The following is a 12,470-nucleotide window of genomic DNA, read 5'->3' as shown; positions in this document are numbered from 1 at the left end:
GAACAGATCATAGACTTGGCAGAAGAGTGTGTATATACACCATTTTCTGTTTTGTGTATCCTCTGCTGTGTGTTTATAGGAGATCTGTGCTACTGCTTTCAGAGCTGTTTGGTGAATAAGGTGAAGTGATGTGTGGCGGGATCTGAGCTGATGTTATAGATGTTTTAAAGGACGCGGGTGCTTCTGCACACATATGCAGTTTCAAAGTTGAAGAATTAATGTTTCAGCCTTTTTGGGGGGGGAGCGAACTCATTATGAGCACTAGAAGAGCTCTGGTGATGTAAACCAAATGCTCTTTTCTTCATTCCATAGAAATGGAACAATAACTGGTGGTTATGGGAACGAGTCATTGTTAGTCCAACATCACTTCTGTTGTGGTTGGAAAATGGGATCTGGCTTTTGTTGCTCATCTGGAAGCTGCTTGCAGATAAATATAGTAAACTGGGGAAGCAGGGTTTATGTTAATGATTAACTAAGATTGGATTGAATTATTCTGCTTTAATAGCAAACTGACACATCACTCACAAATGCCACTGCTGAGGCTTTATAACACGACCCGTGACTAAGGGAGTAATTCCCCTGTAATTAAATAGAAATTCAATGGATTTTATTTGAAATTACACTAAAAACACTAGAATAAGTAACAATATTTAAGTACTGCATAAGCAATTATTAGTAGTGCGCAATTTCATGCTAAGTTTGCAGAAAAAGAAACAATATTTCATCATCTTACATCATGAACACGCTCTACTTATCATGGTGCAGGCCACATTATGGAGTGGATTAATCTTTTACATCGCTTTATTTACTATTCATTATGTTGATGTGTATGATGGATGTTGTCTTATTCTATAATTCAATTCTATTGTAACCATAAAATGATGGAGCAAAGTCTAACTTAATTTTTGTTCTTTCGCAATTACTGTGTAAGCAAAACCTTCAAGCTTCCGGGCAGTTTGCAGGAAAGGAGACGCTCCTTTCCTGCAAACTACATGGAAGTTAAACCACTTCATAATACATATAGTGTGCTTACAATGTAAGGTAGGGAAATATTGTTGTTTGTTTTTCCACAAAATTACCAAGAAATGACTTACGCAGTGCATGAAATTACTTTCCATGAATAATTTCCTTTTCTATGAAATTCCTGAATTTACTTAAAACTACTCCTGCACCACCTAAAATTACTTACCGATTACTTAAATTTACTGTTTCTTTGTCTCCTTAAAAACCTACTTGTTGCCCTCCTATTCTTTCCCCCTTGTTCACCCTTTTTCTCCATTTTTAAAAAAATCTCATTATTAGATTTTTGATTTATTTTTTATTTTTTGAAACCTCGTGTAAATACATTAGCATTATAAATGGCACTTGTGAAGTTAATACTTATAAAGTGATAGGAGCAGCGAGTTACATTATTTTACACTGCTTAGTACTCTAGAGGAAGTTAGAGCACCTGTGTGTTTTTTTTTTTCTCTGTTACGACCTGTTTAACACTTCCCCAGTGTTGTGGCAACAAACTCTATGCAAATAGACTTCAGATAATTAGCAGACGCAGATAATGCCAGTAACAACACTGCGATTTCTTCAATTTCAGCGTTGCGGGAACAATAAAAAACACATAAAACCCCAGAGTGCTTTCTTGAAAGACGATAACCAGGCAAACAGGGACTAAGACCTGAAATAGTATCTGGATAAATACCATCAAGAGAAATTTCAATCCTCAATAATTGATGTTGCTCATAAAATCTGGCATCTGGAACACCATGAAGCAAATAAATTCTTGAAGTCCCACTTAAACATTTGCTTTCAGGTGCAATAATAATGAATTCTGAGTAAGATAATGAGGACAATTTCTATAATTATGTTTACGGTGAGTTTTACTTCACAGTTGTGAACGTACCTCAGTTTTAGCCTGTTTTTAGTTTGGGAACTTTTTACTGCTTTGGGTCCAATGAGCCAGCTGGAAAGAGGCGTAAAAAAGCGTTGAGCTTCTTCATCTGAAGAATCTATGGGAGATGGGCCTGGCCACGCTTTAAAATCTCAAGTTGTGTTTTCAGTTATTACTAATGTCAGCAGCTTCCACTGCCAATAAATCTGCCTGCTGCTACATGACTTAGTACGCTGGGTCTTCCAAGACTAGAAACCTGAGCGTAGCAAGCCAGGAGTTACTCTCTCACAGACTCTGTTAGCAGCTGTGATCTTATGTGTGCGACCGCAGACGCTCATATCTCACCCCCGCTGTCTAAATGCGTACAAGCTCAGTCCCAGCAACAGTTTTTAAAATAAAAAGCTTTTAGTGTATTCAGCATTCACCACGTTTAATGAAGCAAGTAAACACAAACTGATTGGCATGATAAAGTCCGAGCTGACACAAGCAATTTAATGTTCCCGTTGGACAGAAGAAAATGAAGTAAGGCTGTTTTGTAACAGCTCTGTATCAAAGACTTTGTCACGCTTGGATAAAGCATCTTAGTGTGAAATGAGACTGCATACAACTACCATTTGAACAGCATATGTGTTTTAGATTTTCCCTACTTGGATTGAAGCACGAGGCCTTGTGAACTGTGACATCTGGCTCTGCAGAGACTGTTTTCTGACATGCATATATTGTGGGGCAAAAAAAGAGGGAGATAAAACTGCACGCCAACATCAGCCTATAGGGCGTTAGTGCCACTGCTGTCGTTTTCTGTGTCTGTTTTTATTTTCTAGTTTAAAAAAAGAAGAAAAACTCCAGTAAAACTTGCTGATGTCAGCCACAAGGAGTCACCCAATCACGTTTTGTGTCTAATAACTCCTCATGACTTCTAATCACTAGAAATCCTCTGCTAATGTTTTCCATACTGAAGAGTCATCTCATCATCCCTCCCTCTTGGCATCATCCAAGACGGCCAGTTCATATAGATGCTGACTCTTTTGATGTGGTTAATCAAGTTTTAGGCATGAATATGTTTTCTTTGCCTAGATAGAATAAAATATTTTCCGTACATGTCAGCTAATTAGTCTATGTAAACGTAACCAGTGGGTAGCAGGTACCCCAGACAGGAATGTTAATGAGCGGTGCTCATCCAGCTCCATGTATAATAGGCTTATAGCACTTCAGCTAGCGTTGTTCTGCATGGGCCAAACTCCCACTGTGCCCAGTCATCTCACAACAAGGCCTCCTTTGTGGGGCTGTCATGTTATAGGCTTTTTGATTTCCACTCTAAAATATTTCAATTATCCTGAGAAAGGGGCAGTTAAACGCTCACTCTTTATAGCCACCGAGATCCGATCAGATCCGACTGACCCGTGTGGTGTCACACAGTCACAGTCAGTGAGCATCTTCTCGATGTTAGTGAGCCAGTATCTTCCACAGCGCTGACAACAGATATGGTTTGGATGCAGGTGCAGAGCAGATGGACTGCGCTGGTAAACTGCCTGGTTCCTATTTATTTTCACTACTCACAGGACTAGCAGGCCTTTTAGTGGATTTACAATGATTATTTGACAGGTGGATACAAGTAAAGTAAAGAGACAGCTGTTCTAAAAATGTGTGTGTTTAAGTGTGAGCAGTATGCATATGTGCATGCCCTGACTTGTAATTGAAATAATGCGTCTTATAGATGAGTGACCCTCAGTGCCATCAGTGAGAATATACAGCAAAGTAGCTAGTTTTACACGAAGCCTCTGTGCACATGTACATACATTAACTATAAGCACACAGATATATTTATTTTTGATATTTCCCTGATAAATGCAGGACACTGTAAGTGTTGGTGTCAAAGTGTACAGAGATGTTTGTTTACAGTATGTTGTGGCTTTCTGGCAGTATTACAGTGACCTCTGTTGGTGAAGTGACAGCTGTCTTGTGTTTCAGGGAGCGAAAGGGCCTGACGGTCCAGCTGGAGAGATTGGATTAGAGGGCAAGAAGGTAAGGACGTTGGGATATACTTTTATCAAATCACGCAGACACAATTCAGAAAAAAAGCATATAAGAGAGCAAAATTGCTAAATAAGCAACGATCAGCACAAAAAATAGCTACACATCTTCTTTTTTCCATTCTGAAACCTGGAAATATGAAATAAACTGATGTGTCTGGACAGTTGCTAGCGCTCATCCTTCTTCCTTTCTGCAGGGTCCTGATGGTCCTCCAGGAAAATTAGGTTTCCCTGGACCGCAGGTAAAGCTCCTGCGGTACCTTTCTGATTTTCCACTTCTTCCTCTCATGTACTTTTTTGGTGCTTATGTTCCTCCCGAGGAGTGAGACGTCAGCATAATTTAGAGGACATACATGATACCGACAGTGTGGAGACCCACAGTCTGTGGCCTAGATTTACATATATGACAACTTATTGTTCATTTTATTTTATTTTTTTTTTGTTTGTTTTGAGACTTTGAGACTTATCTGAGCAGCTGTTGCAGTACCTTGTAGTGAACTTTATTTATAGTGATGGTTGTAAATGCAACATCAGTGCAAGGAATCAGTGTAATAGATTTCACAAAGATACACTTGTTTGTATGGATAGACAGGCAAATAACATATTGTATGTGTTATTACATCATAAGTTTATAAATATGCACTGTAGAACCGTTTTGTTTTAATTCTTTTTTTATGTCTTTCCAGGGAAAGCAAGGAGAACCAGGAGAAACCGGACCTAAAGGATTTTCTGTAAGTTCATTATAATCATACATGTGAATGTTGAACAAATACAACTGAGGAAGATTAGATGAAGTCATGAAACTCCACTCTCTCTATTTTATAGTTGCTGATGTCATTTTCTGAATATACTGTATCTGACATCACACCTGAAATGCAGTGCCATTCTTTTGATTTTTAAATGTGATTTTTCAATTTTCAGGGTATCCAGGGGCCTTCTGGATCTCCAGGGGACAAGGGAATAGCGGGCGAGCCAGTATGAACCTCTTCCATCTTCTCAAATATGTCTCTTGTATTCCTTCATCATCTTTATACCTTTCCTGTTTTGATATCTCCGACCATCCACAGTCTCTTTCCTTCCTTTTCAGTCTTTTGCCGTATTTTCATTGCAGCTCATCAAACTTCCTCTCCCTTCTTCTGAGAGTTTTAATATTAATAATTCTTTTTGGTAGAGTAGTTCACTCTGCCCAGCCCTGTTAGCTCCCATAAGCCAGGAGCTAGTTTATGAGACATTTTTGAGTGCCTATTAAAAATATATTCGCCTGTATTAAATGTTTCCTCTGGCGCAGCCAGAGAATTGTCTCATTCTTTGCACATCTGTTCTGTAGTGACAAAAAACAAGATTGATCTTTGAAAAAGAAACTCCGCATTTATAGAAGCGCTAAACTGCTGAATTTGCAGGGAAGTAGATGTGATTGCTATTGCTATAATAGATCCAGTCTTTACTTTAAAAGATTTGCTCTCCTTCTTGCGGCTTTGTTTTATTGAACAGCGGGACAAGCAGAGCACAAATAGAGGCTCAGAAATGTGTCTCTTTGCATGCATACTGACTTTCCCGCAGCAGCACTGGAGACCCCATCCCTCTTTGTTTTCATTAATATGACAGAGTTACAGGCTGATATTCTCCTGTTTCCTGTTTAAGTAGAAAATTGATCACTAACATAATTTCTCTTGCTGTATACTTCACAGAGCAGAGAAAAATCGTATTTTCCATTCATTCTTCATAATTATGTTTCTTGTGCTGCAGTCTTGTAGCTAGAAGGTCTGCAACGTACCCTGACATTATTTATGAAGTTTTTGTGCCAAAGCATCAGCATTTAAGAAGCTGGATCAGTGACACAATTAGTCTTTGCATTCAGAGCCAAACTGGGTACTGCAAGCTTGCTGATTTATCTGCCACTGGCACACTCACAGTAAACATCAGCCAGAGGTTCCTTTTTCTTTTTCTTTCTGTGCACATGACAATCTAGTTGATTTTAATTAGGCTGAAACATCTCTATTTCACTTGTCATTTAGGGACCGGCAGGGCCACGTGGGACTATCGGACCTTTGGGAGAGACTGGTCAAAAGGTGAAAGACCTCGCTTACAGACAAGCGTGCATTCATATTCCACGTGCAAAAGGTTGCGCTATTTATTTGCATGCACAAAAAGGGTGTTGTGAAAACTAAATGAATAAATATGTGGCATCTGTTCCTCATCCTACCCCAGTAGATCAATAACACTCTCTAATTTAACCAATCTGTCCGATTTAATCAGTCAGCTACATAACAAAGGGGTCTTTTTTTTCCCCTCTCTCTCGCCTCTCTCTTTTGCCAATACATACACAAAAGTTGAGATATTATTCATATGAAATGTCAAAGAGTCATCTGCTGTTTTCCTCTCTTCATCTTCTGTGTATTTTCAAGGGTCCTCCAGGAAAAGTGGGTGAACCAGGACTGCCAGGGGAGCCAGGGGAGAAGGTGAGAGAATAATATTGTTGTAGTTTTAGCTGGGCATGCTCTATGTTTTTACTCTGTAGTGGTAAACAGGATGTCAAAGTTTAAGAGCTATCTGTGTTTATGTGTCAGGGAGCCATTGGACTTCCTGGGAATATCGGAGAGCAGGGACTAATAGGACAGCGGGTATGTTTATCTGAATTATGCTGTACAGTCTTCTTTGTTCTTGTTTCTTTCATAAGCATAATATATTTATGTGTGTGTGTGTGTGTGTGTGTGTGTGTGTGTGTGTGTGTGTGTAGGGAGAGCCAGGTCTAGAGGGAGAAGCTGGTCCGGCTGGTCCTGATGGAACCAAGGTGAGATGTTTTTTCCCTTTCGTGATATAACTGTCCTCCATGCTGTATTCCAAACCAAAGCATTAGTTTTGGTGTGTAAGAGTGCCGCTGTCCATCGTGCACCTTTAGGGGGAAAAAGGTGACATGGGTCAGGAGGGTGACAAAGGAGAAAAAGGTGAAACCGGACAAAAGGGAAAGGAGGGCCCACCTGGAAGTCCTGGATTCACTGGTGTCAGGGTAAGTCACATGTCTTTCTTTTAAAATTCGAAAAACACACGCACAGACTTTTAAACCTCACTCTAAACCTTTTCTCATGGTAGGGTCCAGAAGGGAAGCCTGGCAAAATTGGGGAACAAGGCAAACCAGGGTCAAAGGTGCTAGCATCAAATAACCTAACAAGTATTCACAAATAATAACAAATACACAAATGCTGTGTGCTCAGGTATATTCTAACTCTTCTTATCCTGTACGTTTAGGGTGCCAAAGGTAATCAAGGTCACCTCGGGGAGACTGGGTCAGTGGGGAAGACTGGACCGCCAGGTTTTGTTGGGCCAAAGGGTTCCAGAGGAACTATTGGTCATGTGGTAAGGTGGAATAGTAATGATGTAAATCACAAGCACTTTGCATAATAATCCTTTAATAGATAAAACAATTGAAGATGCAACACTTGTATTCTATAGGGAGCTCCCGGTCGAATGGGTCAACAGGGGGAGCCTGGTCTTGCAGGTTATGAGGTAAGAATGTTTTGTTAAGGTTATACATCAGAGTCAGCACAATGAAGCATTTGTTATAGTTAGTTTAGATAATATGACTTTTTGCGACTTTCTTTGCAGGGCCATCAGGGACCTCAAGGCCCCATAGGGCCTCAGGGACCAAAAGGTGAAAAGGTACGCATTGCTCACTTTACGTGGCGTGTTTCTCTTACTCTTTCACTGTATCATAGGCCAAATCCTTATTGTGCCCCTGGAATAAGCTGAATATGTAACACTCAGGGGGCATTTCAAAAAAGCTTAAATCATCAAGAAAGTTTGTATTACTCGAAAACATTTGGGTAAAATTTTTCTTACTTTTATGCTTAGGGCGAACAAGGGGATGATGGGAAGGTAGAGGGTCCTCCTGGTCCTCCGGGTGACATGGTAAGTCACACCCAACTTACTTTCCTTTCTCTTTCTCGTGTTTGTCTTTTATACAGTTGCAGAAATCGTGTCATTTTCAGTTTATTAATAGACTTTGTATCTTATCAGGGACCTCCAGGGGACAGAGGAGAAAGAGGGGAGCCAGGAGATCCTGGGTACAAAGTGAGGACCGTCCTTCCACTTGATTTTTTATAATATTAATTTGTGATTATCTGTTTTATAATCTGTTGTTATGTTTTAGGGGCAAATTGGTGTGGATGGTGAGCGAGGTAGACCCGGTGCTCCCGGACTGCCAGTAAGTGCCAAAACTTGTGATTTTCAGGCATACAAACACCAGGGACAGTCACCTGGTTTGTCTTTACATGCTTTCATTAACACAGTTGTCAATTTCAGGGACATCCTGGACCTCAAGGACAGCAAGGACCCAAAGGGGGCAAAGGAGATCAAGTAAGGATGGGAAACAAAAATGATGATGTGTGTGGGGTTCAAGGTTCTCAGCGATATGTTACAGTTGGTCTACAGCTTGGGAAATGGTCCAGTCTGCATAATGGGTCCTTTGACATACAAAGCTAATATAAAATGCAACTATCAATGTACAATTTTTAAATGACATATTTGTAACATTTTGGCACTTTGGTGTAGGGAGGTGGTAGGATGGAGTACTTACTCCATTACTGGAATAAATAATGTGAACAGTTTTGCTAATAAAAACATTTATAGGATGCTAGTTCAGTGCATAAAAAGTAATTACCTCATATAAATGCGCATCATATTAACTCTATTTATATAGAGACATAAATAGCTGCAAAAGGATCAGCAAGTTGAAAAATGAGCTGATGTTGTGCATGATCAGAAAAATTTACCAAAGAGTACAGCACTGTGCAATGTGGGCTAACAACAAAAGATCATCCCAGTAAGCATTTAATATTACCAGAGATGTGTTTTAAAAATGTCAGTACACACCTTTAATAATCAATACCTGTTCAGTAACTGCACACTTAAAACTTTCTATCTCTCATTCTTAAGGGTCAGAAAGGCAAACAGGGTCAGCCAGGACCAAAAGGAGCCAGAGGACCAGAAGTAAGTGACTTGTTTTCATACACCCACAGCAGGTTCATTTAGTGTTTAATTAAAAAGAAACATTTTTGCAAATTATCTGTCTAGAAAAAATGTGTTTTCGGTAAAATGGATTGTCTTCATTGTCAAGTAAAATGAGCTTAAATGATGCATTTCACAGGATTTGCTGTAGTTATTTGATGAGCCTGCTCTGCTCTGTAGGGTGTAGGTGGTCCTCCTGGTCCTAGAGGTGTGGTGGGCCGAGAAGGTCAGGAGGGTGTACCCGGGGTGGATGGAGTCCCAGGAAAAGATGGCAGTAAAGGAATCCCGGTGAGATGATCAAGGAAATCATATTATTCATTTCATTAGTGGCCATTAAATCCTGTTTCCATCCAGGAAATGAGTTTCACAGATGCGAAACAGCCTGATGAATTTGCTTTTGAATTTTGTCTTCTTAATGCCAGGATAAAACCTTGTTTATTTTATCAGCTCAGTTAAACATGTTCTTCTTCCTCATTTTACCTTCTCAAAATGAATCTAGGGAGAGCATGGTGACGATGGGGAGGCTGGTCTTCCTGGAAAAGCTGGCTTGCGTGGTAAAACTGGCGTTCCAGGACTCCCAGGAGATCAGGGAGCTTTTGGATCAAAGGTAGGAGGGATGTTCTTTTCAATTAGCAATAGCTACCTCAAATAAGGAATATACTAGTACAATATACTGTGTGAATGTGTGAATGAATGTGAGTGCGAATGGTTGTCTGTCCCTGTGTGTTGGCTCTGTGACAGACTGGCGACCTGTCCAGAGCGTACCCCGCCTCTTGCCCTATGACAGCTGGGATAGGCTCCAGCGCCCCCCGCGACCCTGAAAAGGATAAGCGGAAGCGAATGGATGGATGGAATATACTATACTAGTACAGTATGACAGCCTTAATAAAAATGCAGTCATTCATCCATTCAGGGTGAGCAGGGGTCTTCCGGGTCAGAGTGGACCTCCCGGAAAAAGAGGCTTCAAAGGTGGAATGGGATTGCCAGGGCCACAGGGCGACAAAGGACCTAAAGGACAACCTGTGAGTGTCAGCAACAGATACAGTAGTATGCATAACAAGGAGTAGATGTTGAGTTATATTTAATTTTCCTTTTAAATTAATTCTTCATTAAATTCTCACTCAGGGGGACACAGGAGAGTCAGGTTTTCCAGGAGTTCTGGGAGTTTTTGGACCAAGGGTACGTGTACAACAAAACACTAATAAAATTTTCCACACATATTTGAGGCAGTTCATTTACAGTACACAGTCATTATTATCTAGATGAGGACAGAATAGTGCAGGTAACTTAGACAACACGTGACAATGACATTGATTAAGACAGGAAGAGAACGAAAAGGAGGAGCTCAGATGGGGGTGGGTTACAAAGCGGCTTGCAGTTGCACAGCAAATGCAAACTCAAGCAGCATAAACAGTACGCCCTTTATGATAATTCCTAATTGAAATCATTGAAGGGTAAGCCATCATCTGATCTGCCAGGACTTCAGCTGAACTTGACTTGGTGCCCTGTGTGAACTAACACTACACTTGATTTGTTGTTCAGGTCTAGACCAGATGTTGCAACTCCTGGCCCTGACTAAGCTGAAATTGTTGGTGCTTGCACAAGTTTGTGTTGTGTACTATTATAAACCTATAAATCACATTTTATACAAATGTCAAATAAACTAATGTCAGCTGATGTGTGACTAATCATGTGACATGGCGGGGAAGACCACTATAGCTCATTTTTCCTAAATTCAATTCAATATTGAAGCCATCAGAGCTTATCCAGTGTTCCGAGATGAAGCAAAATCTATAGTCAGAGATAGGTTAGTGTAAACATATGTTTTAGGCCAAACTGACAAAGTGTGTAATGGCTGTGTGTAAATATGTATCACTTTCAGGGGCCTCCAGGAGACTTTGGGCCAAAGGGCATAAGAGGGCCAAAAGGGCCCCAAGGATCAGTGGTAAGTAACGTGATGATTTAGATCATTCTGATAAAAAGCTCTGGAATGCTCATTCTTTTTTTTTTTCTCCTTTAGGGTAGACGAGGAATTGTTGGTCCCGTAGGAATTATTGGTCCCAATGGAAGAGCAGTACGTTTTGTACATGACAGAAGCTTTGACATTTCTCTGCGCTGATGTCTTTCAGCATACTCACTGGTTTATGTACACTTTACAGGGTTCTCGAGGACAGAAAGGCAATCGTGGCGAGACTGTGAGTTTTCGTTGTCTTTTATCATATCTATCACTTGTTTTTTTCCCATTTGGTTACATTAAGAGTGCAAAAAGCAGAGTTGATTGCAAAATTCTGGCTAAAAATATGTTTTTCTCTCTCTGAACAGGGAGCTCAAGGTCCAAGGGTATGTTGGCACAGCATCGTCTTTCCCTCCTGTTACAATGGATTTTAATTTTACTGTGGTGACTTGAATGACAAAAAGTTAATATAAAAATTATGTTCTCTTCCCTGTTAGGGATCTCCTGGACCTCGTGGACCACCTGGACGTCCAGTAAGTTTTTTTCCCCTCAGCGTTTAACCAAATATTATTTTCCAGCTTGCATGACACATGCAAGCCTAATGCCTAATGCCTGATTTTTATTTCCTTTAGGGTCCTCCAGGTGTCCTTCTGTCATTTGTAAGACATGTTATACTTGCTGGTTTCATTACACCCGATATGTGTTAGAAGATACAATGTCACTGATTAAATTCAAACTGGGTTTTTTTGATGTAGAAAGAAGATGGTGTATTGTTTATGGATTTACCCACCCCACTCAGGACTGAGGTTAGTGGAAAATGCTGATAGTGTTTCCCCATTGTTATACTTTATAATCTGTTGACAACTTAAAAGACTCTTGTGTTTTTAGAATAAGCCTGTGATGGACCTGCCGATGCTGGACCAAGGTGCAGAGATCTTCAAGACCCTCCACTACCTCAGTAACCTGATCCAGAGCCTGAAGAACCCACTGGGCACTCGGACCAACCCTGCCCGTATCTGCAGGGACCTGCACAGCTGTGAACAGAAGTTAAATGATGGTGAGAATGGTGTGCACGGCACAGAGGGTGAACAGTTTTGTGTATAGATAGTCGAATGATCCTAAAACATGTTTTTATTTTCAGGCACGTACTGGATTGACCCCAACCTGGGTTGCATGTCAGACACAATAGAAGTCACCTGCAACTTTACCGGAGGTGGACAGACTTGCCTGAAACCATTAACAGTGTCCAAAGTATGCATGAGATAGTGATATCCCCCAGTTTCCACAAAATTATAAAATATTTATAAAGGTTACACATAAAATAAACTTGTTAACCATCTCCTTTTCTCTAGCCAACAGTCAGTGTTGGTCGTGTTCAGATGAACTTCCTCCACCTGCTGAGCTCAGAGGCCGTGCAGCACATCATCATCCACTGCCTGGATGTCTCTATTTGGAGGTCAGCTGAAGATCAGCCTGTTGAACAGGGGTCTGTGAAATTCAAGGCCTGGAGTGGGGAGGTGTTTGAGGTGGGAGGAGAGTTGGAGCCAGAAGTCTTGGAGGATTCCTGCTGGGTAAGACTGAGATCCAGTTATCTTGT

At 40.6% G+C, this 12,470-nt stretch overlaps 1 protein-coding gene across 2 annotated transcripts in view; it reads left to right on the top strand.

Moving 5' to 3' along the window:
* Positions 1 to 12,470, top strand: part of col27a1a (collagen, type XXVII, alpha 1a) — a 65,472-nt gene that overhangs the window by 50,471 nt on the left and 2,531 nt on the right. The window contains exons 29-60 of one of the 2 annotated variants that reach the window (XM_040000003.1): positions 3,854 to 3,907; positions 4,113 to 4,157; positions 4,602 to 4,646; positions 4,837 to 4,890; positions 5,931 to 5,984; positions 6,321 to 6,374; positions 6,483 to 6,536; positions 6,653 to 6,706; positions 6,815 to 6,922; positions 7,006 to 7,059; positions 7,162 to 7,269; positions 7,366 to 7,419; positions 7,519 to 7,572; positions 7,765 to 7,821; positions 7,930 to 7,983; positions 8,063 to 8,116; positions 8,215 to 8,268; positions 8,848 to 8,901; positions 9,100 to 9,207; positions 9,419 to 9,537; positions 9,839 to 9,941; positions 10,045 to 10,098; positions 10,802 to 10,864; positions 10,940 to 10,993; positions 11,079 to 11,114; positions 11,242 to 11,259; positions 11,371 to 11,406; positions 11,506 to 11,532; positions 11,629 to 11,679; positions 11,762 to 11,930; positions 12,015 to 12,124; positions 12,226 to 12,444. In XM_040000003.1, coding sequence (XP_039855937.1) covers positions 3,854 to 3,907; positions 4,113 to 4,157; positions 4,602 to 4,646; positions 4,837 to 4,890; positions 5,931 to 5,984; positions 6,321 to 6,374; positions 6,483 to 6,536; positions 6,653 to 6,706; positions 6,815 to 6,922; positions 7,006 to 7,059; positions 7,162 to 7,269; positions 7,366 to 7,419; positions 7,519 to 7,572; positions 7,765 to 7,821; positions 7,930 to 7,983; positions 8,063 to 8,116; positions 8,215 to 8,268; positions 8,848 to 8,901; positions 9,100 to 9,207; positions 9,419 to 9,537; positions 9,839 to 9,941; positions 10,045 to 10,098; positions 10,802 to 10,864; positions 10,940 to 10,993; positions 11,079 to 11,114; positions 11,242 to 11,259; positions 11,371 to 11,406; positions 11,506 to 11,532; positions 11,629 to 11,679; positions 11,762 to 11,930; positions 12,015 to 12,124; positions 12,226 to 12,444 — 2,232 coding nt within the window. Of the gene's footprint in view, positions 1 to 3,853; positions 3,908 to 4,112; positions 4,158 to 4,601; positions 4,647 to 4,836; positions 4,891 to 5,930; positions 5,985 to 6,320; positions 6,375 to 6,482; positions 6,537 to 6,652; positions 6,707 to 6,814; positions 6,923 to 7,005; positions 7,060 to 7,161; positions 7,270 to 7,365; positions 7,420 to 7,518; positions 7,573 to 7,764; positions 7,822 to 7,929; positions 7,984 to 8,062; positions 8,117 to 8,214; positions 8,269 to 8,847; positions 8,902 to 9,099; positions 9,208 to 9,418; positions 9,538 to 9,832; positions 9,942 to 10,044; positions 10,099 to 10,801; positions 10,865 to 10,939; positions 10,994 to 11,078; positions 11,115 to 11,241; positions 11,260 to 11,370; positions 11,407 to 11,505; positions 11,533 to 11,628; positions 11,680 to 11,761; positions 11,931 to 12,014; positions 12,125 to 12,225; positions 12,445 to 12,470 lie in introns of those variants that run through there. The other variant, XR_005691344.1, reaches the window with a different exon arrangement.

The sequence above is a fragment of the Simochromis diagramma genome, unplaced genomic scaffold (assembly GCF_900408965.1).
Source record: "Simochromis diagramma unplaced genomic scaffold, fSimDia1.1 OVJJ01000596.1, whole genome shotgun sequence".
NCBI classification, from domain to species: domain Eukaryota; kingdom Metazoa; phylum Chordata; class Actinopteri; order Cichliformes; family Cichlidae; genus Simochromis; species Simochromis diagramma.
This window is presented reverse-complemented; position numbering and strand designations above follow the sequence as displayed.